This window comes from Phocoena sinus, chromosome 1, assembly GCF_008692025.1.
Source record: "Phocoena sinus isolate mPhoSin1 chromosome 1, mPhoSin1.pri, whole genome shotgun sequence".
In the NCBI taxonomy this organism is placed as follows: Eukaryota; Metazoa; Chordata; class Mammalia; order Artiodactyla; family Phocoenidae; genus Phocoena; species Phocoena sinus.
Genome location: NC_045763.1, coordinates 184,910,407 through 184,936,442, shown reverse-complemented (window position 1 = coordinate 184,936,442; position 26,036 = coordinate 184,910,407). Strand labels below are relative to the sequence as shown.

The 26,036-nt window shown below is 58.6% G+C and overlaps 1 protein-coding gene across 5 annotated transcripts in view; it reads right to left on the bottom strand.

Annotated features, from left to right (window-relative positions):
• NAV1 (neuron navigator 1) overlaps window positions 1–26,036 on the bottom strand; it is a 207,807-nt gene that overhangs the window by 56,688 nt on the left and 125,083 nt on the right. For all 5 annotated transcript variants that reach the window (XM_032628923.1, XM_032628937.1, XM_032628945.1 and 2 more), the window contains 2 exons: window positions 24,777–24,879; window positions 19,977–20,342 (listed from right to left, as the gene is read on the bottom strand). In XM_032628923.1, the coding sequence (XP_032484814.1) occupies window positions 19,977–20,342; window positions 24,777–24,879 (469 nt within the window). The remainder of the gene's footprint in view (window positions 1–19,976; window positions 20,343–24,776; window positions 24,880–26,036) is intronic.

Here is a 26,036-nt window from a genome sequence, read left to right as displayed (position 1 = left end):
GGAGCGGCTGGGCCCGTGAGCCGTGGCCGCTGAGCCTGCGCGTCCGGAGCCTGTGCTCCGCAGCGGGAGAGGCCACAGCAGTGAGAGGCCCGCGTACCGCAAAAAAAAAAAAAAAAAAAAAAAAAAAGAATAGGATGTATAAACATGCTATCCTAGTTAGCACAGAACTTGGACTGAATAGAAATCTGAAGATTAAGAATTTACGTAAAAATCCAAGATATATTCTAAGCCGAGACCTGTTTAGTCTATTACACTGATGGGCACCTTCGTTAGGGTCCCAGCAAGATGGCAGGGAAGGATGCTGAGGAAAAGAGCGGCCTGGGGAATCGAGGAGGGAGCCCTGCTGCCTGGGAGGGACTTTGGCTGTGCGATATCATCCGGGAAGGCTCAGGTGTTGAAAGCACTCTGCTTGTCACATCATCTCACTGTCATTCCCACGTCCCACGAGGTGGACGGGTCAGGAGCTCGAGAAGGAAACTGAGACAAGAAGCCAAGCAACTAAGGTCACAAAGTGAATCAGCAGTGGAGCCAGAGTCCGGATCGGGTTGGTGGACTCCGAGTCCAGGGCTCTTCCCACGACACCCACCAGCGGTCAGGCCAGCTCTCACTCGACCTCTGTGAGGCTGCTACTACCTGCAGCTTCTGCGGTTTCAGCGTGGAGCATCCCCTGGGCCCAGATTAGTGTCAGGGAGAACAGGTTCCTTGGGGCAGGGTTTAAAGGTTGACTATGGAGTCAGGCAGATCCCACCACTGGGATCTCAGGTAGGTTCACTGAACTGCCCTGTGGCTCAGTTTCTTCATCTGTGAAATGGGATGACAGTAAAATGCACCTCCTGTGCTTGCTGTGGGATTAAACAAGCGTTTTCAAAGCCCTCGGCACAGGCGTTGTCTGGAGCGTCTTGTTACAGTGGTTAGAAGTGACTGGCTCAGATGTGGGCGCAGGCTGCCGCCACACCCAGCCTTCCTCTGCCCTCTCTCCTCCTGCCTCCCAATCAGAGGGCAGGGCTCTGCAGGGAGAGGTCCAGCCAGCAAGTGCAGCCTGCCCTTGGCATGCGAGCCTAGCCCTGTAAATCCCTCTAACCAGAAGCAGCCACTGGCTCTGCTGTCCCGAGGCCTTCTGTCCCCTCACAGGGGCTGGTTCTGTGCCAGGTCCACACCCTCTGCCCCAGGGTCCCTGTGAGCAGGTCCCATTCCCAAGGGTCCCCAGGCTCTAGCTCAGGGCCCTTCCCAGGAGGGAGTCCAGGAAGGCTGAATGGGACAGATGCCTGCACTCCAGGTTTCCTGCTTGGGAGACACCGAGAGGACAGGGTTTGCTGGGGCAGGAGAAGACAGGGGTCTCCAGGAGAGACCCTAACACTTGAGATGTGTGAGAATGGCACCAGTGGAAACCGCCTCCCCCGTAGATGCAATAATCCCAGGCATCTGGGGAGGAAAGGCCCAGGACTGATCACAGCTCAGCTCATCGAAAGCTGGTCCTGGAGATACTGGAGGGCCAATTAAGCCATTCACCCTGAGACCTCACTCACATCCTCCCCATCTGTCTCCTGCAGAGTGCGGGGATGGGGGGGTGGGGGACCTGAGCCTGCAGGGAAAGCGTCTCTTTGATCCCTGTTGGCCCCAATCAAACATCATTTACAAGTTAGGTTCTGAGCTGTCCCCAGAGTGAAGGCTTGGGCTAAGCCCTCCCTTGGTGGATGAGAGCCAGGGCAGTTAAAGTTTACATTTGAACTCTGTCAATTCTCGGCCTGACCTCCAGTTTATGACATCCCCTCTCTCCTTGCCTACTAACTATAATCCCCCTGAAAGTTTTGGGCTCTCGTGAAAAGGAAACCACAGGCCCGGCCCGGCCCGGCCCAGCCCAGCCCAGCCCAGCCCAGCCCAGCCGGCAGCTGGCCGCTGGCAGGCTGAGTAGGTGTAACTCGACCTGCTCTGTCCTCAGGCTAAGGCACACCTGGCACACCTGCCCAGAAGTCGGATTCTGGTAAGAAGCTAGGTGAGTGAGTACCCAACAGCTGTGGATTCAGGACCGGATGCTGAGCTCACTGTACAGAGCCTGGGGTGGGGTGGGGTGGAGCAGAGGAAGGGAGCAGGGAGGATTCCATGTCAAGGCATGATGGGGTCACCTAGCAAAGGCTGGTGGAAGAAGAAAGGCATGGTGCGTTCAGGTAAGGGTGCTGGGACCAACTAAGAGATTTTCACCTCTTCTGCCATGGGGCTGGGGGGCGCTGGGGGGAGAACTTAATAGTAGAACCAGTGCAACTATAACGGTCCTCAGACACACCCCGTGTGGACCCGGAGTGGGTTCTGAGCTGGGGCGGCAGTGGTGGCAGTGGGGTTAGGAGAGGTCAGGAAGGCACCCTCCCCTCTGCCTTCGCCAGGGCCAGGGACTCAGGACTCGGCCCAGGATCCCAGCACAAACAGGAATTCCCACAGGTCCCTGAATGACCTCTGTTCTCTAGAATATTCTCTGTTCATGAATTGGTTCCTCTTACAACACCCCCAGGCCCACCAGTCAGCTTAGCAAAGTGACTCCAAGGGTCCCAAGTTGGAGGGCGGCAGGACAGGCTTCCGAGGGGCTCCGGGTGCTGGGGATGCCCCCCCTTCACCAGGCCTTACCCACCGCTCTGCTCTGACCCTGAGCCTGCGTGGGCAGAACTGCGTTGGGTTCCCTCCTAGGAACCTCGGGGGAGGAGCACACACAGGGTGCAAGTCAGGGGTCTAGGGGCTGGGGATGTGGAGTGGTCACAGCAAGGGGCATCGGCCTCCCGTTCAACTCCCCAGTCCCCAACTTCCTTCAGCCCCGAAAGTCCGAAGAGAGGCTGAGGGGAGGGAGGGTGCACACCGGGGTGGGAAGCTCCCAGGAACACCAGACAGCAGCAGCCCTTTTCCTCTGGTGGCTGGAATTCCCTAATCCTCTCCTGGAAGGGCGGTTTCTAAGTCGGCTGGCGGGGTCCCAGGGCTGGCCACGGTCAGTCACTGCCCCTTAGTCGGGAGCCTGAGTGCTCGACCCTCACCTTACAGGGCCGGTGTCTGTTCCCCAATCAGCCGGCTCTCATCCCCTCCCAGAGTAGGGTCCCGGGCTTCACTCCTCCCTGAGGGATCCAGTCGGCTGTGGCGTCATAAATTCAGCCCGGCGCCCACTCAGGTCTCAGCCTACACCTCCACCACCTCCCTTCACCCGAGAAGACCCCCAGAGCTTCTGGGGCCGGGGGAACCCGGCTAGGGGCGAAGCCCCCTCGCTTTCTACTCCCCAGGTCCCCAAGACCCCCGGCCCCACCACACTGCAGGGAACCAGGGAAGTTCTGTCCAGTCGTGCTATTGTCCCAGGTCCGTCCCGGTCCCCGGGGTCGCATGCGCCCATGTTTCCCTCCCCCTACCGAGACCCCTCCGCACCCCGACCTCCAACCCCAAGGCCAACAGGCCAAACGCTCGGGAGCCAGAGGCTCAGGTGGCGCTGCCGTCCCCTAGGTCCGCGACGCTAGGGCGGTCAAGACCCTCCAGCTTGCGGGCCCCACCCCACCCCCGCAAGGCTGCGGCAGCGAAGGGCCGGCGCGCGGCGGGGCGCTTACCTGCGGGAGAAATTCGTCCTTCCCGCCCTGGGCAGGGGCAGATGCAGCATCCTCCCGACGCAGCGGCCCTCGGCCACCGGCAACCCCGCGCCGACGCCGCGCCGCGCCCGCCCGGCCGACCAGCGGAGGTCTGAGCGCGGCCACGCGGACGGCCGGAGACCCAGGACCAGCTCTCGCCCCTCGCTCCCTCCTCCCCCCGCCCGCCCGCCCGACTCACCGCTCCAGCTGCACTTAAAGCGACAGAGCCCCACTTCCCGTCGCCGCCTCGGGTCCCGAGCCCCGACTGCGAGCGGGCCCTTTAACGCCCGGAGCAGGTAGACAAAGAGCAGCCGCGGCGCGGCAGTTCCAGGGCTCGGGGGCCGGGAGGTGCCGGCGGCTGGGGCCTCGGTCTCCGCCGGGCGGCTGCGGGTCTAGACCCGGACGCAGGCTGCGGGTCACATCCCCCTCCTCCCCCCCTCCCCGACGCCGGCTGCGGGCCACCACCACCCCCCCGCCGCGGGTCGACCCGGGCTCCTCCTCGGGCTACGCGGGCAGACGCGTGGGGGCATCCCAGGTCTCTGGGGACACGGGGCCCGCGTGCGCTGGTGGGCACGGGTCGGGGAAGCTGGACCCTCCCCGGAGGGCTTCCTCCAAGCTCCCTCCTGGCCCCTTTCCAGGCTTTTAAATCAGACCAAGTAAGAGCCCGGGATCAGTACAGCGCCTGCAGCAAGGTCGGCGGGGGTGCCGAGGGGGTGAAGGGCAGACGGGGTGCAAGAGCCAGAGGCTGCTCAGGAGCTGTCCTCCTTACAGGGTGGGCGACCTGAAAAGTGCTGACCACTGACGGGGGGCGGGGCTAACCCTCCCGCGGGGGGCGGGGGGGGGGGGGGAACAGGGCAGCGTGCACGTTGGGGCTGATTGTGGGGAGAAAGCACACCACGCAAGGGTCTGTGCCTGCATCCAGGAGGCATTTCCAGTTGACTGACCAGGAAGAAAGATGTAAAGATTTTAGAGCAGAGTAAGAAAAAAAGTGGGATCAGTGGGAGGGCTCTCCCACAGAGCGCCTCTCCCCTCAGGGAATTCCTGGTAACTTAACCCCCCCCCCCACCCCGTTGCGGAGGAAGGGGCTGCACGGGGGCTGCACTGCTGCGCCCACCTTCTTCCAGCCCATCCCTGCTCCTGGGAGGGGCTGAGTGTGTAAGGTCGCTCCCAACCCCGAAGTGACCCGGGCAAAGGGGAAAGACTGTATCTTAGATATGGACAGATTACATCCGCAATTTCTTAAAGCAACAGAAACAACGCCAGCAATGGAATTTTTTTTAAAGGCCCGAAGGCCGGAGCTTGAACCACAGAGCAGCAGTATCTCTGGGTTTGGGTAGCGTGTGTGACAGCCCCACGCAGAGACCCAGGCCGGCGTGTTCCCCTAGGCCTCTCATCTCCAAACTTCGGCGGCCCCGGCCGTTAAGGCAGACGGCAGTCACCCTCCTCCAGAGCCCCTCCGCACTCCCCACCTTCAGGGAGGTGTGGACGGTGCTCTGAGACCCAAGCATGGCCCTCCTCCCTAAAAGCCCGCCTGGCTCCAGTCCTCTGCGTGCCCAGCGCCACTGACCTGGGGCTGCAGCTCTAAGGGGTGACCCGCAGCTCTGGAGGGTGGGAAACCTCTCAGAGGGAGCTCTGTCCTGGATCCCTGAACAGACTGAGTTGCGGAGGGGTCTGTTTCTGAGGGCGCATGTGCTGCGGCCAAGTTTTCCAAATATGCTTTGAGCCCAAAGGGGAGTAAAGAGCTGCAGTGATCCCAGCACCGAGCTGTCAGGCGACCCCCTAGCATGGGGGGAAATCGATTTCCATTCCCTTTACTGTCTCTGAGTGGTTTGGGTGGTGAGATTCAGGAAAGGTGCACCAGGGTCCAGGCTGAGCAGCTGTGGGGGGGAATCCGAGGAATGCAGGCTCTGCAGCAGCATCTCCCACCTCGTGGCCCGGGCCAGGCCCCACCCGGGCTCTTCTGTAACTTCCCTGCACCCCATCCTCACCACCAGCCTACATGGAGGGTGAGCGGGATGGATCCTCTGCGCTGGGGCCCGCCTGGGTCATCTGGGGAACAGCTTACGCGGGACGTGCACCGTGAGGGATTCTCTTTAGCCCCAGCCAGCATGGAATCCCGGGTAAAACGACTTTGTCTCAGCCAGAGGAATGTCACCAGCAGGGGATGTTTTCCTCTAGATCTAGCTGTGCGTTTTCCATCAGGTTTCCTCCTTTGTGGCTTTCTGGGCAGAGCCTGGAGGGAGGGAGGGAGGGAGGGAGGGAGAGAGGGGAGGCCTGAAGAGGGTAAGGCACAGGGGTTTACTTGGAGGACTAGATTTTTGTGCAGGGAACTGAGCCATCCGCTCCCCCCTCCCCCGCTGCCCGCCACACACACACCATGACGGCCTTCACAGCCCTGCTGAGCTGTGGGCCTCTCCCCCTGCGTCACACCCAGCCGCCGCCCACCCTCCCTGCAGCCCTCCCCTCCCTGCATTTCACCCCCAACAGCGATGGGGGAACTGGCCAGAAAGAGAGCAAGCCAGCCAGCCGGCAGCTCAGCCCAGGGAAGGGGTCCCAGATTTCTGAGTCCCCTGCTAAGAGGATTCTGGGCTGGAGGATCTGTAAACCCCCTCCTCCTTGGAACTGGTTCCTGTCAGAACCCAAAAGGATCTTAGGTTTCCCTGCATAAGTTCCTCTTTCCTCCTCAAGGAGGAAGGTGGGCTGCACGGAGATCCTACCTTCCTCCAGCTTGGGACCCACCATCCTGCTTGGTAGAGGCTTCCACAGGGTAAGGACAGGGTCCCTGGAGACTCTGCTCCTTAAATAAATAGCATGCAAATTAGCACCTGCTATTCCCAGCCACCAGGTCAAGGCGCGTTGGGTAACTAGACAGCAGTGCTGTGTGGGGGCTCCTGTGAAGACAGGAAACCTCGGCCTGTTGGGTCAGCAGCCCCGACCTCGCCCCTCACGGGGGTGTGGCCAAGTATGGGGGCGTGGCCCAGCTGCTCTGACCACAGTGAAGGGCACACAGGGGTGACTGAGCTCTTCTTTGTGGGTCCCAGGCTGCAGAGTTGTAGCCTGCGGCAGGATGAAGGGGGAGACACCTGCTGAGAGGGAGCTGAGAGTTAGGCTCTTTTCCAGAAAGAAAACCCAGCCAGAGAGGAAAAAGGCCTGCATCTCAGACAGCCTCCTCTTCACAGCCCTTGGGAGCCCAGATCACGTGTGTGCCCTGTGCCAGGCCCAGCAGAGTGGCTCTTTACAAGGGGGAAACTGAGGCACAGGGAGGCCAGGAAATGTGCAAAGCACAGGACGGCGCCCAGACCAGCACGCACGCATCTTTCAGCCTGATTCCCTCCCCAACCCCTCGCCACACACACCTGGGATCTCAGTCCCCAGGGCTCTGGACCAATGTTCCGTTTCCAACAGAGACATCTGAGAAGACCGTGGGAGGCCCTGGTCCTCTCCCTAACAACAGTCTCAAGGCAGACGGGGCTGATTAGAGGCAAGAAAAGAAGAGAAAGACTTGCCAGGAAGTGCCATGTGGTCTGAGTTCCCGTTTCACCTGTCTGGGCCCTGGTTGCACCCCTGATTCCTGGTGAGCCAGGGAAGTGAGACCCCTCAGAAGACTAGGTACCAGGGCAGGCTCTGTCTCTGGACCGATGCCTACTCCCCTCTTTCCCCTCAGTTACGAGGCTGTTCCCTCCTTCAGGTAGGAAAGTCTCTGCCCCTGCACAAGTCTCGGCCAGCAGACGAGCCCCCTCGGCCCTCGGGGGGAGCTGGGCCCAGAGACCCCTGCATGTCCTGGCCGCGCGCACCAAGCTGGTAGCATCCGGGCAGACAGAACAAAGAGCGTTTCACCACACAGACAGGGGTGATGAGAGAGTCAGCCCAGAATGCGGGGGCGCGGGGGGCGGTGAGTTAGCCGGTGTCCACACTGGTGGGGCCTCACGCTGTCCGTGGGGAATGACCTCACTACATCTCTAATCCCTGCTTTTACAAACCTACCCCCGCGTCCCCCGATGACCCCACTGAATTCTGGGGGATCACCTGTTGTGACCTTGATAGAAGAAATCTATAAAAATCATTCCCGGCCTCTGGGTAGCACATTCACATCATAAAATAGGATTTCATTCTCAAACAACCTAGCGATCTAGGGTGATTCAAGCTCAGGAAGGTTGAGAGCGTGGCCTTAGGTATTCTGGCCACAGGCATGGGAGCCGTGATGACGCGGGTCCCAGGCCAGGGGCTGTCGGATCCCCGGTGGACTTCTTGGCCTCTCAGGGAGGCCCGGGCCTTAGAGGGCTCCCTGTGCATATGACCCTGGCGAGCTCTCTCGGCTCCGGACCCATTAGGGCTGTGCCTGAGCCCCGCACAGACGCACTTCTCATGGCTGGAGATCTGGAATGTCAGCGCTGAAACAGCCTTAGAGCTCCTCTGGCTCGGCGCCCGGGTGTTCACGGGGAGGGAAGGTGGGCTGAGGAAGGGCAGCCCTTCTGCAGACCCAGGCCGCCTGGCTCTGGGGCGGTGCTACCACTTCTTTCCGACTCCCTCCCCAGGGCAGCCTGGGCTCCAAGGGAGAGGTGGAGAGTGGGTGGGAGAGTGTGGGTCGGGCCTGGAGGGCAGATACCTGCGTGGTGGGGTGTCCCAAAGCCCAGCCCCAGGTCCGGCTGAGGTGTTCCTGGGGCACCAAAGGAGCCAGCTGGAGGAGGGGGTCCCACTCCCAGCTGTGTGCCTGCTTCCCAAATATTTACACAACCTCTGAGGAGGCCTGCCTTCCTTGCCACCCTGCAGCTGGGGGAGGCGGCGTCCCGCCAGATCGCACACAGTGGGCAACTGTTTCACATCGTCCCAAACCTCAGCGTCTCTGTGTGGTTCTGAGAGCGCAGGACAGATGGGGCGGTGGGAACGGAGACAGCAGGAGGCTGCCCGCCCTCCACAGGGCCTGCCGGACCCTCAGCTGCCCCCGGGCAGATGCGAGTGTGTGTGCGAGTGTGTGTGTGAGTGTGAGACCCCCCCAGGACAGCGCCGTGATTTCAGGCTGGCCGAAGCACCCGCTGACCCAGGTTCCCCGTTCCTGAGCTGGAGCTCCAATCTCTGCCTCCCGCCCCACCCCGCCCCGCCCAGATGATCCCAGCAGCTTCCCTTCGCTGCCCCCTCACAGGAGCCAGGCAGACGCTTTGCAACACGTGTCCGATCTCATTGCTTCTCTGCCTGGAAGCTGCCTGTGGCTGCCCCTCACTTGTACTACCTGGCCCCTGGCTACACCCTGACCTCATTTCTGATCACCGTCTGTCTTGTTTATTCTGCTTCAGCCACACGGACCTCCCTGCATTTCCCTGAACACATGCCCATTCTTGCCCCAGGGCCTTTGCACATGCTCTTCTGGGCATCAATTACTGGAGAGTTTTCCCTGACCATGCTCCCCAACAGCCCCCACCCACCACTCTGTCCCTCACCCTGCTTCATCTTCCTTTATGACGCACAGCACCACCCGATCTACCACGTATTTACCTGCTGGCTAGTTGGCCTTCTCTCTTTTGTATATGAGTTTAAGAATGATGACTTTTTCTCCTGCTGTACGCCCAAGTGTCTGTATAGCAGGTCTCTAGAAGTACTTACTGACCGTGTGAATAAGCAGCATGAAGTGGGCACTGTCATCCCCTTTCCCTTCAGACGGTGAGGCTAAGTCACTTATCCAGGGTCATGCAGGCCATAGCGGCAAACCGAGGATAAATCCGGGGCAACTGGACTCTGGAGCGCCCCACCGATGGCGCCGGCCTATCTCTCAAGAACAGGAAACTAACCACAGGGACTGGAGGAGCCACAAGGGACGGGACGGATGCTGCCACCCAGACCGCAGGGGCGACCGCTCGGAGCTGGGAAGAAAGGACCTCACACGGGGACCATCGAGGAAAGGTGAGCACAGGCACAGGGCGGCTGCAGGGGCTTGCCGCTCAGAGGGGACGGTGACAGGCAGGTGATAGCTGTGCCTCCTCTTCTAATCATACTCGGCGGAAAGCTGCGTCCTGGGAGCCTCTGCTGCCGGAAGTGCCACCGCCGGGCTCTGTCCATGGGGACAGCATTGCTCCTGAACTGCCCCTTTGTCATCAGACCCACAGGGGCCGAGACAGAAGCCAGACAAGGAAGAGGAGGCTGAGAGATTGAGAGGGTGGCCAGTGAGGAGAGGAGACAGGGAAGGGGCTGGATGGGGCGAAGCGGTCAGGAGCAGAGGGCAGCCGCGACGGTGGAGACGTGTCCCCGGGTCTGGCTGGAGACGGCCCACAAGAAGGAAGGGACAGGGCACAGGGCAGACCCCTCTTAATAGTTACTTATTTGGCTACGTGCGCCGGGTCTTAGTTGCGGCATGCTGACTCTTAGCTGCGGAATGCATGGGTGGGGTGGGGGCGTCTAGTTCCCCGACCAGGGATCGAACCCATGCCTCCTGCACTGGGAGCGCAGAATCTTCCCCGCTGGACCACCAGGGAACTCCCTGGACCCCTCTTAACACGAGCCGGCCAAGGCGGGCAGAGCAGGCGGGCTGGTGAGACACTGGTCCCTCCACCTCTCGGACGCTCTGCGGCCTGTGTGGCTGGCGCATGCCCTGCCCTCTGCCAGGGAAGCCTCTTTGTATCCAGCCCCTCACACGTGTGTCTGGGTGGCTCTCCCCTCGCCCCCGCTTGGCTGCACGTCCCGCGCGCTGGCTCTGTTTACCGCCTGCGCCAGCCCCAGCATCATCTTGTCCACCCGTCTCTCTGTGACCCTGACCTGTGGATTGGTGAGCACTTGTCTGTCTCTACCATAGCTGCCTGCCTGCGGTCTCTCAAGGCCTGACTCGTTCTGCCTGTTTTCCAAATCCAAACCTTAATGCACCTGCCTGTGCTAGCTCCATCATGGCCCCAACGTACAGGCAATAGCAATTCAGTCCCGCAGCCTCTCTGGGGCAGCCCGGGCACAGCCCAGTGGGTGGGTGCCCAGCCTGGCCTGCTGGCCTTTCTTCAGCCTCAGTGAATGGTCCTTTGCTGCCCGGCCAGAGACATCTGATACCCCAGAGGCCAGAGCTGGCCCCTCGCGAGCATCCTGGGACAGCTCAGCCTTTGAGCCACGGTCAACAGAGCCTGTATTCATGAGGCGTGTGTCGCTCCTTCTGCCCTTGCCCTGAGCTCCCGGCTGTGGCTGCTCTGTGGTTTGCAAAGCACGACCCTATCCTTGAAGACGGAGCAGTCACTTAGGGGCTTTCCGGGAGGGGGCCTCCAACAGCACGGCCTGCTGGGTGTTGAGGGGAGCTCCTTCTGCAGTGGCAGTAAGGCCTGTGACCCCCGCCCCCAAGCTTAGGGACACACATACTACACACAAATGGAGGCAGCGGGCGAGCTGGAGAGAGCACGGGACGGGGAGGGCAGGTGTCAGCGGCGCCCGGCTCTGCTCCCGTGCTGCCACTTTTAAGTTATGAGCTCCTGGCCAGCCGGTGAAGCCGAGTTCCACTTTCCTCGCTTGTAAATTGGGGAAAAGAATACCTGATTCACAGAGCTGTTAAGATTAAATAAGACAGTGCCACAGAAGTGTTTTGTAAACCACGTGTGCCGTGCAATTGTTAGAGAATTATAAAAGCACGAGTTACTACAGCACAAATTATACACACAAGTTCCAGGACGACCCCGAGTCGGGTAGCAGTCCCACTGCAATGGGGTGAATTTGGGGAGGCTTCCAGCAGGGGTGGCGGGAGGAACCGGGCACAGACAAGTGAGCGACTAGGTATCCCCCCCAACCCCCCAGCTGGGCAAGTCCCCCTCTGCAGACAGCGTTCAGACCTTCAGAGCGCTGGTTTTCTAGGCTCCAACCGAGAGAGGGGAGGGAGGTAACATTTGCCGAGCACCTGCTGTATACCTAGCACGTTATTACGATGTACTCCATAACATCCTCACGACGACCCTATTCCCGTTGGACCAGCCCCACCAGAATGGACGCACAGCCTCCCCAAACCCTCAGAGCTGGGATCTGAGCCCACTCCAGACTTGGGCTCTTCCTGTAATATCAGATTGCATGGAATTTCCAGCACTCCACGAGCCCAGCTGGCTCATCCCAGAACATAAGGTGCGTGGGTGGGGAAAGGAGGAGGCCGACGATGAAGGAGAAGAGACAAGTGGACAGGCAGGCAGGCGGGCAGGACTGGTGGGGAGTTGCCAGACCCGTCTCCACGGCTTCCGCAACCCTTATCCGTCTTGACTGTCAACCAGCTTGTATATCATCAAACTCAGGGAAAACCCAGCAGCTCAACTGTAGGTTACTAGGACACACCACAGGGGCCCCTCCTCTGCCTGCATCCGTCGCCTTGGCAACCAGCACACATCCAGCTGCCCCTCTGGAATACCTGGCTCACGGCAACCTTCCAGCGACCCTGTTGGGTCTGAACAGACCCTGTGATTCCACCCCGCACACTCTCAGCAATGCTTTCACCATTCTGTTTTAGGAACGAAGGGTGTTTCGACAGCCACTGGCTCTCTGAAGCCATCCCCTCGCTCCCAACAGACCAGGAATCTGACTCCACAGCTCCTCCCTTCCCATCTTCCCTCTTTATAACTGATGTCCCTTGTATCCCACCTATGTCCCCTCTGCAGTTACTGTTCCCATAAACACACAGACACAGCCGCTCTGCAGGCACCTGTGACTCTCAGTCTGCGTGAACACCAGGATGCAATGCCCCTGGGAGCCGCCCTCAGCCAGTAACGACTGGGCGTCGAAAGATAAATATCCAGGCTTCCTGGCCCTCTGGGTGGGCACGTAATCCCCCAGAACCCCCAAGCCCAGCTGACCTCAACAGTGACCCGCACAGAACGCATCCTGCACTGGCTTCCTTCTCTCCCCGACCCACTTCCCCACCCCCATCAGTGCTTTCTGGAATCACCTCCCAAATAAACCACTTGCACGCAAATCTTTGTCTCGAGGTCTGCTTCTGGGGACTCCATCCCAGGACACACTTCATGTACGGCACACGTGTTTGAGTGAGGTACGGACAGCCCCGTTAGCCAGGTCACGGCGGGAGAGGACCCACGGTCACTCGCACGGTCCCGTGTGCAATGGGTTTGCTACACTGCACAGCCCACGCTGGACCCGTGGCCGGTGGTCTCCAAGCCGCACAGGGCACCCTTTGCCACACGGTAGCACTGCATGAGCCGGCAGATGTGGGTCAGGACGCCGCCATCCTGCTTGGTGAACCACTTAGTTTGTCGTCCTCCCAGGGAGGCTCAGGAACAAGCACGAAGGTTAACACACACTTTTCCAAAGACCGTCTTGTCTTTCAGAAGGTGCGTGTGACAGCTTAGGGCCACCAGCTTGCTACCATCGGGCACCAAATGGCTAACATCTAACACTTACTCTATACAGAGTAAACGTGTTCACTAATTCGGTGCTCGCACCAGCCTTACAGACTAGGGTGCCACCACTCTCTGCTTTTTCTAGACAAGGGAACTCGGGCAGAGGGAGAGCAGGCACCCACAGTGACACGCAGAGCTCATGAGAAGAGCCAGGGCCCTGTCTAGCCGTGAGCCGTACTCCACACCACTCTGCAACCCCGCCGGTCCTGGCGTGCCATGTCGGCAAGCCTGTGCTCCAAGGCCGGTTCATTTAACTCTGCACCACAGGACGGAAAGTACATCGGGACGGTGTAAAAATGCAAAACAAGATCACCCCCCTCAACAGAGTCAAAGTCCAAACTCTGTGAACTCATCTGTCAAGTTGAAGAAATCTTATGTGGATACTCTAACAGCCCCTAATTAAGCCAGAGGCCACCAGTTAAATGAACAGAACTGTAAGCTGAAACCAGAATAAATATTTCAGACCGACAGTTCTTCATACTTTTTAGAGCACTCTTACTCTTTTCCACTTGATCCTCCCAAGGCACAAATGATGACCTTTTTACAAATGAGCAAACGGGGACTTGCTTAGTGCCACGCCGCGAGCTAGAGGGGAGCTCAGGAGGGAGCCCCGGATGCTCAGATGCTCCTTCCCCTGCACCCAGAGAAGGTCGGCCGAGGCCACGTGCATGAAGCTGCAGGTCACCGTTAGATGTCGCCCCCGAAGAGGCAACGGCCACTGTCTGCATCAACTACACCTCACTCCTGCTGCTGCCGTGGATACCGCAGGCGTCTTTTAGATGTGAAGCCCTTCAAGGGCAGGAGCTGATTCCTTCCTGAACTTGAACGCCGGGTCCTCCCCAGGATGGCCCCCTACCCCTCTGCCCCAATCCTTGTGTTCCACGGGCAGAAGCCCGGCCTGGTCCAGCCGCCCACGGGGTGGAATGCCTGCTACGTAACAGAGGAGACAGGGGCAGGGGAGGAAGACTCTCCTCCCTGCCCACGCACATTCCAGAGTTCTCCTCTCTCTGTACGAACCCTACAAACCCAGTGCCCCTTGCAGGAGGATTCTGTCCCTAAAGGGGGTGGGGTTTGGCATCCTGGGATCAGCCATCTGGAGCCCAGTGAGTGACGTTCCTTCTCAGGAGGGGGCTGCCCAGGCCCAGGCCACTCAGCAAGGCAGGAGGCTTTCGTTAAGGCTTGGGCTCCTGCCTCTGGGAGCAAAAAGCCAGCCTGGGAGGAGACCGGGGCCTACAGTTTATTTTATTTGACATTTTTCAACGTCAGGACACTTCAGCACCAAGGAGGAAACGAATCCCATCTGTTCCCGAGCTCCTGAGCACGGTTTAAGAGGACGGGCTGGGGAAGGAGGGGACGAATAGGGACAGGACAGGAGCAGCCAGCCGCCACGCGGGGCAGGGACCACCCGACGGTGGAGCCCCGCTGCCCCCTGGCACACCCGCAGGGCTCTGTCTAAAGCTCTGCGGTCCTTGGTCGAGGTCGCCAGACAGCGGTCCTGCCAGGGCTGCAGAGGCTACCCTACCCCAGGTGAAGGGTGCCCCCGGGAGGGTGTGACAGCAGCACTGCTGGTGACGCAGCTGGGGTTCCTGCCCACCCAGACCACCATTTACACAGACGGAAGTGGAGACGGTGAGGAGACGGTGAGAGGCACGTGCAAGTCAAAGGAGGGAGGGGCTGGAGGGCACACACAGCCCCGTCCGCACGCCCCCACCCCCCGCCGGAGCCCACACTCACCTCTGTAGGTGCAGCATCCCCACCTCCCACCCCAACACTGGGGGTCAGGCGTGTGCAGATGGCTGTGGAACTCATCTCCTTATTTAGATTAAATTCCAGACCTCCCTGTTTTTAGAAAAACAAATCTCTCTTCTCTTTTCAGGAGGTAAAAATGTCCTGAGCTGCCACCTAGGGCAGCCGGCAGCCAAGCCGATGCTGTCCACGGCGTCAGGCTCTGGATGTCACCCTGCCAGGACCGGGCAGATCAGTCCAGGTGCCAACTTTTTAAGAGGATCATTGACAACCTGAGAGCTTCCAGAGGAGGGTAATGAGGACAGGTGGGATCTGGAAAACTGGGTCATTTCAGGAAGTACTGAAATGAGTTGGGGACTCTTTCTTTTGTAGAGAAGAGACTATCTGAACCATCATTAAGGGCATGTTGAAATGTTTGGATAAAGACTTCCACTTAGTCTGTTTTTCTCAGATGACAACATTTGAATCAACAGGCAGAAGTGAAGCAGATTTCAGGTGAATACTTAAATGCTTTCTTGTAATCTTATGCGATTTGGAGTGGAATAAGCCCCCCCGGCACCGTGCCCACCCAAATCAAGGCTGAGAGATGCTGTCGGGGTTACTATGAAGAAGATTTGTTAACTTTGTGGGAAGACAGACTAGCCCCCAAATCACTGAGAAGCGTCAGAAAAATACGGCTTCCTGAGGTAGGAGAGGTAGGCCGGGCATGAGACTTGGAATTTGTATTTTTAAAAAGCCCCAGCAGTGGGCTTCCCTGGTGGTGCAGTGGTTAAGAATCCGCCTGCCAAGGCAGGGGACACGGGTTCGAGCCCTGGTCCGGGAAGATCCCACGTGCCGCGGAGCAACTAAGCCCGTGTGCCACAACTGCTGAGCCTGCGCTCTAGAGCCCGTGAGCCACAGCTACTGAAGCCCGTGTGCCACAACTACTGAAGCCCGCGCGCCTAGAGCCCGTGCTCCGCAATAAGAGAAGCCACCGCGATGAGAAGCCCACACACTGCCTTAAGAGTAGCCCCCGCTCACCGCAACTAGAGAAAGCCTGCACACAGCAACAAAGACCCAATGCAGCCAAAAATAAATAAATAAATAAATAAAAATTTTTTAAAAACTAAAAAAAAGCCTCAGCAGCTATAAAACTCTTGGAGAAAGACATTGGGGAAAAGGTTCATGACACTGGATTTGGCAATCATTTCTTGGCTATGACACCTACAGTGTAGGCAACAAAAGAAACAAGAGATGAACTAAACTTGATTGAAATGAAAAACTTTTGCGCATTAAAGGGCACCATCAACAGAATGGGAGAAAATATGTGCAAATCGTATGTCTGATAAGGGATTAATACCCAGAATATATAAAGAACTCCTACAACTTAACCACAACAACCAAACAACCTAATTAAAAAATGGACAAAGGACTTGAATAGATCTCTCTCCAAAGAAGACATATGAATGGCTAATAAACACATGGAAAGATGTTCAACATCTCTAGTCATTAGGGAAATGCAGATTAAAACCACTTCATACCCATCATGATGGCTGTTATTAAAAAAACAAGCACATGGAAAACAACAAGTGTTGGCGAGAATGTGGAGAAAAGGCAGCCCTCATGCACTGCAGGTGGCGATGGAAAATGGTGCGGCCACTCTGGAAAACTGTATGTGGTTCCTCGAAAAAATTAAAAATAGAGCTACATATGATCCAGCAATTCCACTGCTGAGAATACACCCAAAAGAATCGAAAGCAGATTCCTGAGGAAATATTTGTACACTCATGTTCATAGCAAGCAACCCAAATGTAAATCAGTGGGTAAATGGATAGACAAACTGTGGTCTGTATATACAATGGAATATTATTTGGCCCTAAAAGGGAAGGAAATTCCGACTGCTATCACATGGATGAAACTTGAGGTAATGATGCAGAGTGAAGTAAGCCAGTCTGAAAAAGACAAATACCGTGCGATTTCCAGTTCTGTGAGGTCCTTAGAACAGTCAAGCTCATAGAGACAGAACGAGGAAGGGTGCGGTGGGGGGCTGGAGATGGGGGCTGGGGAGTCAGTGTTTAACGGGTGCAGAGTTTCAGCTTGGGAAAATGAAAAAGTCCTGGAGATGACGTCAGTGATGGTGACACGGCAATGTGAACGTAATTACCACCACTGAACTCTTAAACTTAAAAGCAGTTAAGGGCTTCCCTGGTGGCGCAGTGGTTGAGAGTCCGCCTGTCGATGCAGGGGACGCAGGTTCGTGCCCTGGTCCGGGAGGATCCCACATGCCACAGAGCGGCTGGGCCCGTGAGCCATAGCCGCTGAGCCTGCGCTCCGCAACGGGCAAGGCCACAGCAGAGAGAGGCCCGCGTACCGCAAAAAAAAAAAGCACTTAAGATATTAGCCACGTATAAAACCATGTTTTACTATAATTGTTTAAATATATAAATTCAAGTATATGATGGTTTTAGCAGCTGCATTCCCTTCCGCATCCTGGTTTGTTGAGCTTCAGTTTGAAGAATCTGCCTTCCCTGAGCTCACCCAGATGGGCAACCCGGAATCGGCTAGGCATTGGGATGGAGCGGGGAGGGCTGATTCCGGACTGAACAAGGGCTTGGGAAGAGCCCCAAGTGGGCGATCCCCCATCAGGGGATGGACGGAGGGCACCGAGAAAGCCTCGGGGTTACTGCCATCCTCCACGTCTCACCGGGATGGCCTGTGACTGTGTCAGCTGGGGTCGGGGGGGATGGGGGGAGCGAAAGCCCGGCGGCGAGCCTCACCTGTCCTGCTCGCCCAGTGCTGAGACTTCTGAGTCAGGAAGTGAATGGTCATGGGCAGTGGCCAATGGGGAAGGGATGGGGTGTCACTGGTAGGTGAGAAGGGAATAGCCCTGCCTGTCTTATGAGTAGGAAAAGCAATTTTCTTAGGAGCAGGACGTTTTCTAAGTTACAAAACCTGGATGGAAACCAGTGGGAGAGAAAGGGGCTGGGCAAGTGCGGCTCAGGTTCCCTGGAAGCCAGGATGCCCCGCTTCTAGTGAAAAAACACAGCACTTAACTGTGAAAACACATAACTGAGGAGTGATTGGTTATATTCAAATTACTGGGGGTTATAAACGGATTCCCCTCAACTCTGACTGCTTAAGGGCATTGAAGGATGGGTGTGTTGACAGTGCTGGCGGGATGTTAACGCCACAGCCCCCTTAGAACTGGCTTGTTGAGAGTTGCTGCTAATTGCAGACTGACCATAAAAACTCATGTGAAATGATCTTGGCGCCAGCACTGCAGTTCGCAGGGAGGACCACTTTGTGGGTATCGCCACTCTGTTCCGTGTTCCCTGCAAACCCCACGCTTCCCCAGGGCTGACGGGCATGAGTGCACAGGGAGGGAAGGTCCCATCCATGCCAGTCTAGTGAACTCTGCTTTTGCACTGATTCAGGAGCACACACACTGTCCAGAGGAAAGACGACAAAGACAAGGTGCTAGAGGCCGAGTAAAGGGCGTCTTTCCTGGCTCCCCCGCCCAGCACTCTGTACCCGCACACCCCTGAATCTATGTCCCCAGGATTGGTCAGCTGCTGCTACATCTGTCCCTGCTGCCGATCCTGATGGGGCTGTGCTTCACTGCCCAGTCCCTCAGGGCAAGCCTGGGACCCTCAGGGGGCAGGAGTCCCTCCCCTCCTTTAGAGGGTGATTTTAACGATGATAGTAACAATAATAATAGCAATAAAAATCAACTAACATGGATTGACCATTTACAAAGAGCCAGGAATTATCCTAAGCACTTTATGTAATTAATGCATTTAACCCTTATCATCGCCCTGAGATAAGTTCTATTATTATCGACAGACAAACCGAAGCCTAGAGAGCTTAAGTGACTCGCCCAAGCTCACAGCTGGTTAGGTGCCAGAGGTCCCACCACCTGCTTCAGACTGGGGTCTCTCCAAAGGCAGAGTCCCGGACGTGGGAGCTCTCTGCCCTGTCCAGCTGGGCGATGTCAGAGGGCAGGGACCCAACACTTCCTCAGAGGAGAAGGGCTTCCTGGGGCAGAGGCTGTACAGAGCAGCATCAGATGCCAGGCTCTCCTCCACCTAGCACAGCCTCTGCACCCACGAGGAGCTGCACAACTGTCTCCGGCCCCAGCCCCACGCTGGCGGAGCTGACAAGAGGTGGGCCAGCCCCTGGGGCTTACAAGAAGTAAACAACCCCATTCATGAGTCAGTTGTTTTGCTCCAAAGCAGCCTGTCATCGGGACAGGCCCTGCCAGGTCCGGTCCTCCCAGTACATCCCTGGGGTGGGGAGCAGTGGACAGCCTAGAGCTCAGCGACCTTCCACTCCCTTCCAGTTCGAGCTGTTCACTGGGGAGAGGTAGTTCCAAGGGGGGTGGGGAGGTAAACTGCGGCTACCCATGTGGTCCCTGGGAGGGTCCAGCAAACCAAGAAGGGCGAGTGGAGGTAGAGCCAGCCGGAGATGCCTGAGAGCTTCCAGAAGCTGTGCAGTGCTCTGGTCTCAGCTCTTGGACCCTGAAGTCCCTAGCAATTCTTTCTTCCTGTCCTCTCCCCTCATGTCCCAGACTGCGCGCCCCCGCCACCGCAAGCTGCTCCACAAACCCAACCCTGTCTGTGGGGCAGAAAAAGATGAGAAGAGGAAGACGGGAAAGAAGGGTTTGACGGAGGGTGCCGCGTCTGGGTCAGACTCGGAAGTTGAAGCGCTGACAGAGGTTTGCACAGGAAGAGACCAGAGGAGGAGAAAGGGGGCCAGGGTGGGGTGGGGACAGGGCTTGGGGCCCAGCGTTGGAAGCAGAGCTAGTACTGCGCTCCGCTCTCCAGCGCTCCCAACACACTCCCTTGGCCTCTCTTCTCAGTAGTCCCTCGAGGGAAAGGGACCCTGTCACCCTGACTCTCAAATAGGGAGGTCAGGCTGTCCCACGTGCACGCTTACAGCACAAGAATCCTCCAGGGCCCAGACCACCAGCGGGTCGGGGGCGGAGACCAGGCGGAGGGCGGGGCTGCCACAGAATGACAGCTGCAGGGGCCAATGAGGGGGCACCTTCGCTGACCAATCAGCTCCTCAGACATCGCCCCCCCCAACACACACACCCCGCCCAACCTCAGCAGCCTCGCACGACAGCCCACACGACGCCCCCCACTGGCTCCTTGTCACAGAACAGCTTCCTTCCCCGGAGCGAAGTCCATCCACCCTTATGGGATCCACGCGCTGCGCTGTCCGTGGTCCCCTCGCCCTCCCTGGGGTCCATCCGCCCTTCTGGCGTCCGCGCACTGGACTGTCCTCCCCCCAGCTGCCCACGGGCCGCTCCTACCCGGTGGTGATGTCGTCGTCCTCCGTCATCGTCTTGCCCATGAGGTCGCTGTCGCTCATGTAGCCGGACTTGAGGTCCACGTCGTCCGAGTCCAGGGACTCGACCAGCTCCAGGCGCGAGATGTGGCCAAGCTTGCTGGGGGAGCGCATGGGCATGGTGTGCGCGTAGTGTGCGCGCTCCCCGTGCATGTACCAGGAGGGCGGCCCCTCGGAGCGGCAGCTGCCGCCCACCGACGGCGCGTCCCCGGCCTGCAGCCGCGGGCTGGACTGGCCGTAGCGCCAGGAGAGGGGCGACGAGCGGTTGGACAGGCTGGACACACTGCGGGGGTTGGCGTCGTCGCTGTCGTAGCAGGTCATCTCGAGGGAGCTGGGCGGGTGGAAGGGCACTGGTTACTCTCCAGTCCAGCGCTCTGAGCCCGGTCCTCGGGCGGCTGTAATGCCTCCCTCCACTCTCCCGTCCTCCCGCCTCTGCCCCTCTGCCCCCCTGCCCGAGCTCCTGGGCCTCCTGGAGGCCTCTTAGGGTGTATGTTGCCCTGAGGTGTGTCAGCTCAGGTTGTCAGAGGAAGAGGCCGGTGAGCGCTAGGGAAGGAATCCCGTACACGGTAAGGGCACAGATTTTATAATATGACCTGGGTTTGAATCCTTTCCTACTATTTATGAGTCAGGAGGCCGAGGCAAGCCATCAACCTTGCCAAGCCTCCATCCCCTCATCTGTCAAATGGGGATAAAACTATAATAGCTACTTTATCATATATAGAGTTGTAAAGACCTGACACAGTGCCTGGTATACAGAAGGTGTGCAATGAACGGGAAGGGCCCCACGAGACCTGGGGGAGTCACCTGAGAGTGGAAGGCCTCGATCATTCATTTTGTTCAGGGAGTCTAACACCTCTTTTCTGTTACTGAACTCAGGGCTAGTTGCTTCCCAAACCAGAGACAGCAAAGTCAGGAGTGGGGTGTGGAGCATGTAGGTCCCCGAAAGACTAGCCCCAGCCAAGGCATGGGCATCGGGAGAAGCAGTGGAACCTCAGCAGAGGACAGAGCGGCCTTAGCCGGACAGAGGGGAGAACGTGGGAAAATGGACAGAGCGGGTGAAGCCTCAGGCCCTGCTTGGCCAGGCCACGGAAGCAGGTCAGTGCTAGATGGCCTGAGCCCAGGGGGTCTGGAGCTGGGGAAGGAGAGGCCTCTCTCCCTCAGGGGCCAAGGTGGCTGCCTGGACAGGCAGAGACCCACAATCACCCCCCAGCCTAGCAGTGGTGCCAGCCCAAATCAACCACAGGTGGGGTCTCAGTGGCTTGGCCTAAATAGAGCCAGACAGGGTTGAATAAATGAGATGGGATCTGTGGGCCAAGAAAGCCGAGCGGCAAAGGAAAGCTGGGTTACAGAGCTCAGGAATCTTTAATCTGCAAACACATCCATTTCTTAGTCACTCTAGGGGGTCAAATGGAGTGAGACACTGATTTTTCTATTCTTGTTTTTGTAAAGTTCCTCGAAAATAACAAAATCCTCCAAAATTGTCTCTGTCAATCCTGAGAAAACAGGGTTTTATTTTTTGATCAAAAACTGGAGGGAGCTGTATGGGCCTTGACTGTGATGGTGGTCTCTGCAGAAGTCCTGTGGGTGAGCAGGGGACCGGGATGGGCACGGCAATCAGTGAGCAGACTTCCTGGCCTGGTCCACACCCAGCTTCTCCCCTTGGGACTTCCTGTCTATCCTGTGTGTGGTACCCTGGGTACTTTCCCTTTCTAGTGACTCGGACCTCAGGGGGAACGGCAGTTCCCTGGGTGCTTGTGGTCCTGGGGGGTGGCGGGGGCGGCCTGCCTCGCTCACCGTGGCGGGTTGCCCTCTGCACACCCTGGCGGGTGCTTGGCACTCAAGACCGCATGGGCGGGGGTGAGCCCAGGACGGACGATCAGGCGAGTTTTCGAAGTGAGACTCAGTACCGGGCCTTGTGAAGCGAGTAGGGGCTTAGTAAAAACAAGCTGACCGGGGCTTCCCTGGTGGCGCAGTGGTTGAGAGTCCGCCTGCCGATGCAGGGGACGCGGGTTTGTGTCCCGGTCCGGGAAGATCCCACATGCCGCGGAGCGGCTGGGCCCGTGAGCCATGGCCGCTGAGCCTGCACGTCCGGAGCCCGTGCTCCGCAACGGGAGAGGCCACGACAGTGAGAGGCCCGCGTACCGCACAGAAAAAAAAAAAAAAAAAAAAAAAAAAAAGCTGACGGTGACAAGGGGGCGAGGAGCAAAAGGAAGAAGCCAGTGACGGCCCTGGTGACAGGACGATGGAGAGCTTCAGGGGAGCCCGTTTTGTAGCAAAACTAGCGTCGCGTGTGGGTTTGCCAAGTGCCAGGTCCCTCGGTCCTGTTCCCGGCTCGCGGCCTCGACCTCACTGCTCCCCTCTGTCCCCAAACACACCTCCAGACACCTCTGAGTCGGTGGTGGAAATTCTAGCTCAAACTTGGGTCCTTGATTTCCAGTCCTAGATTCCGCCCTTCAGTCTTGCTTCTCTCTGGGGAGGACGTTTTATGGGGTGGAGGGCATGGTGGGCCTGGAGCGGGTTGAGGGCGGAGTTCCACTTCCTCTCCGGCTGCAGCCCTCTGACCCACACTCTCTCCTTGCGGGGGAACAAGCCAGGGAAATAGGGGAAGTCGGATAGGAGGAAAGGTTTCTGAAAAGGAACTGAATCTAGAGGCAGCCTGTCAGCTCCAGGGTGAAAATAACCTTGCTGGACACACTCACTGGACTGTAAGCTCCTCCAGGACAGAGCCCGTGTTTGTCCTGCACTCAGCCGGCCGGGCTCTCAGCTCGCTGGACGCAGAAGCCACCCTGATCCACTCGTGAGACTCTGGCCTGTGACCCCTTCTCCGGAGCCCCCCCGCTGCACCTTCTCTAACTCAGGGCGTGTGCACACATCCTGTCCACTCCCAGGGCCGAGGGAAGGGCTGATTGATGGAAAGCACTTTAGTAAGTAAAAGGGCCGTTAAAAATTCAGGGAATCATTGTTTTGGCTATCAAAGTGTGAACCACGAATAACATAAACCAAAGCCTAAGACAGGAAGTGGCTCTGGGTCCACAGTAAACAGAAAAACCAGCTTCAGGGCTCTTGGTTCTTTTCCCATAAAGGGAGAGAGAAGCCAGAGGCCCGAGGTGCTGCCCACGCACCAGTCAACTTTATGCAAAAGGCTTCTGGCCTCCCTCTTCCCACTCTGCCCCCAAGTAGAAAGCAGCAGAGCCTGCCTGGGGTCAAGGTGCCTTAACTTGGAGGTCTGGGGGCTCAGAGGTCGAGGCACCAGGAGGCTGGGGGGCTGGGGGCTCAGAGGCAGGGGAACAGGAGGCTGGGGGCTCAGAGGCAGGGGAACGGGAGGCCGGGGCTGCTGCGGCTGCCCTTTCCCTGTGGCTGAGTCATCTGGGGTGTGACCCTCTCAGGAACGGAGCTCTCGCTGCCTTCTTTAGCATGGGACTGGCGGGTGATTTGGCGCTGAGCACCGTTCCAACAACTTCCCTGGCTGGGGGAAGGAGGACGTTCAAAATTTCATCCACTGGGTCCTTAAAATGGTGAGCCAAGCCAAGCCAGACCCCTGTCCCACCTGGGTTCTGCTCAGGGCTGGGAGGGCTGGAGGCGGGACACAGACGTAAAGGGACCTGAGTCCCAGAGGCTCCCGGAGCCCCACCATCCACTTTTTTTCTCAGCCCTCCCTGATCACATGCCTTTCATCACTAGTTGGGGTCCTGCTGGCCTGAGCAGAGGTAACCCCAGAGAGAAGAGGCTTTGCTTCATCATGTAAAATATTTTAGATGTCCGGGAGCAAAGGGCTGCGTGTCCAGATGGGATGGGGCCGGGGAAAGAGTGTGGGAAGGAAGGAGGAGGGAGTCTCAGCAGGGGAACCGGAGCCGATGGGTGGGAGCCACTGAGGCCAGACTTCAGCTCCACTTCATAGTCACAGCAACCCCACGAGGAAGGGATGGCTGAGAGGTAATGAGTTCTCTGTCACTGGAGGTAAGTAAAGTTGGTCTGCATATAACTTGGCCACACACTTGGGCTAAGAAAAGCCCTTTTCACACTGCCTCTAGATCCCAACTTTGCTCTCATTTTCCAACCCCAGGAGATGGGGAGGAACTGGCTTCCAGGCCCTTTCTCCACCTTCCTGCTCCACAGCCCCCAGGATTTCTCAATCCTGGCTGTTTGCTCTCTACCCCCCGGGGTGTAGCCCGGCCCTCTGTCCCCCTTGGAGCTGATGGCATGAGCTCATCAGGCAGCCCAAGGAGACAGCGCGGGAAATTCTGAGTCACGGCAGAGCCTGAGGCCAGGACACCGGGCAGGGAGATGCTGTGGGAGGGGTCCTGGTGGGGGCTGCGAGGCTCTCGGGGGGCAGGTGGAGGGGGTCTGCGTGGTATGGAACCTGGGCCACCGTGCTGGCCAGCAGCTGAGGGGCAAGAAGGATGCTGGGGGTCGGGAAGGGCATGTGGAAACTTCACAACTGAACAGGAGGGTAGTTAATAACCCCTGTGACCACGAGGAGACGGGCACCCAGCAGGGACATGGATGTGGGAGACCAGAGCCTGAGCCCTGTGGTGGCTCCTGCTTCCCACCCCCCTTCCAGTGATGCTCCAGCCTAATGAAACGAAACCTAAGTCTCCAGCAGCAGCAGACACCGAGCAAGGCCACACTCCTCCCGTGGACACACGACGTGGCCCCGGGGGCTGAGCGTGCACTGCTCAGACGCCCACCGACCTCGCACGCTCGGGCCACGGTAGCGGGCCCTGCCCCCCAACAATGGGAGGAAGAGGGGGCAGCTGGCTCTCACCTATGTGTCACCTGGGACCCTCGCAGGCTGGACATGGTCTCCTCCAGGTTCTGTCGTAGATCCAGGACATTCTGCACCGTCCTCTTTCTCTGGGACTCCGGATCTAGAGTGGGGAGAGGAGAAGCTGGATGAGTGTAGAGGAGTCACTGCTGGGCCGGGAGGTGGCAGGTGACCATATCCCCAGGGGAGCGGTCCCGGGGGCACAAGGGTCTGCCTCTCAGGCCTTCCTAAGGGCCCTGGACGTGCCCTGGAGTCCTGACGTCCCAGCCCTGGACGGGGGCTGCAGGCAACGGCCTTCAGTGTCCTCCCAGAGCCCCGCAAAACCACCCCAGCCTGGCGTCACTTTGGGGGGCCCCGCTTCTCCCAGCAGAGGCCCCGGCCCAGGCCCCGGAAGGTCTGCCCGAAACCCCGTCTCTGGAGGTGTGTTGGTAAATGTTTAACAACCGGCTCTCGTAGGTGGGGATGCCCAAATGGATAGTGCTGGCCAGTTTCTGGGGTATAAGTACCCCGCTGTGAGGCTGCCACCGTGATGTCGCCGACCCCAGAGTCAGGGGGAGGGGCTGAGGGTTGGCTCTGGGAGCTGGTGTGAGCCAGCCCCAGGCTGGGAGCATCTGCTGCTGGGGTCCAGGGGAGAGTTTGCCCAGAGCCCCCGAAACGCTGGTGGGCAGGGGGCAGTGAGCAACCATCTTCCGGGGCACGGGCTGAGCACAGGGCATCCAGACCCCAGGCCGGCGGTGTGAGCCCAGGTGAGGCTGTGCGGGTGCAGCCCCACCGCAGACCGTGCACCATCTGGGTCATGGAACCCAGCCTCGGTCTCCAGGCAGGACTTTAGTCTGGACAGAGGAGACTCCAGCACAGCACCCAGAAACGTGCCCCATCGCCTTCCCAGGGTGGAAACACCCGAAAGTCTGAGGGTGCCGAGCACGGACAGACTCAGGGACTCTGCTCTGCCCTCCGCCGATCCATCCAGGGAGCCTCGATGAAGCAGACACCGCAGCCCGCCCTGCTCCACGCCTAGCGGGGACCTGGGACCCTCAGTCACTGAGTGCAGGTAGATCCCCCATTGCGTCCCTCAAAGGCACAACCCGTGGGAGAGTCACAGACCCACGGAGATGACAGCAGAGCAACGGGGAAGACCCCAGAGCTCTGACCCCGCAGGCTACCGGGCCCCCGATCCGGACCCTCGGGGGTCCTCGCCCCACCCAGAGCCAGCAGGAGTGTGCAGCTCTGCGAGCTGCCGAAGGGGACGTTTCTGAGTCC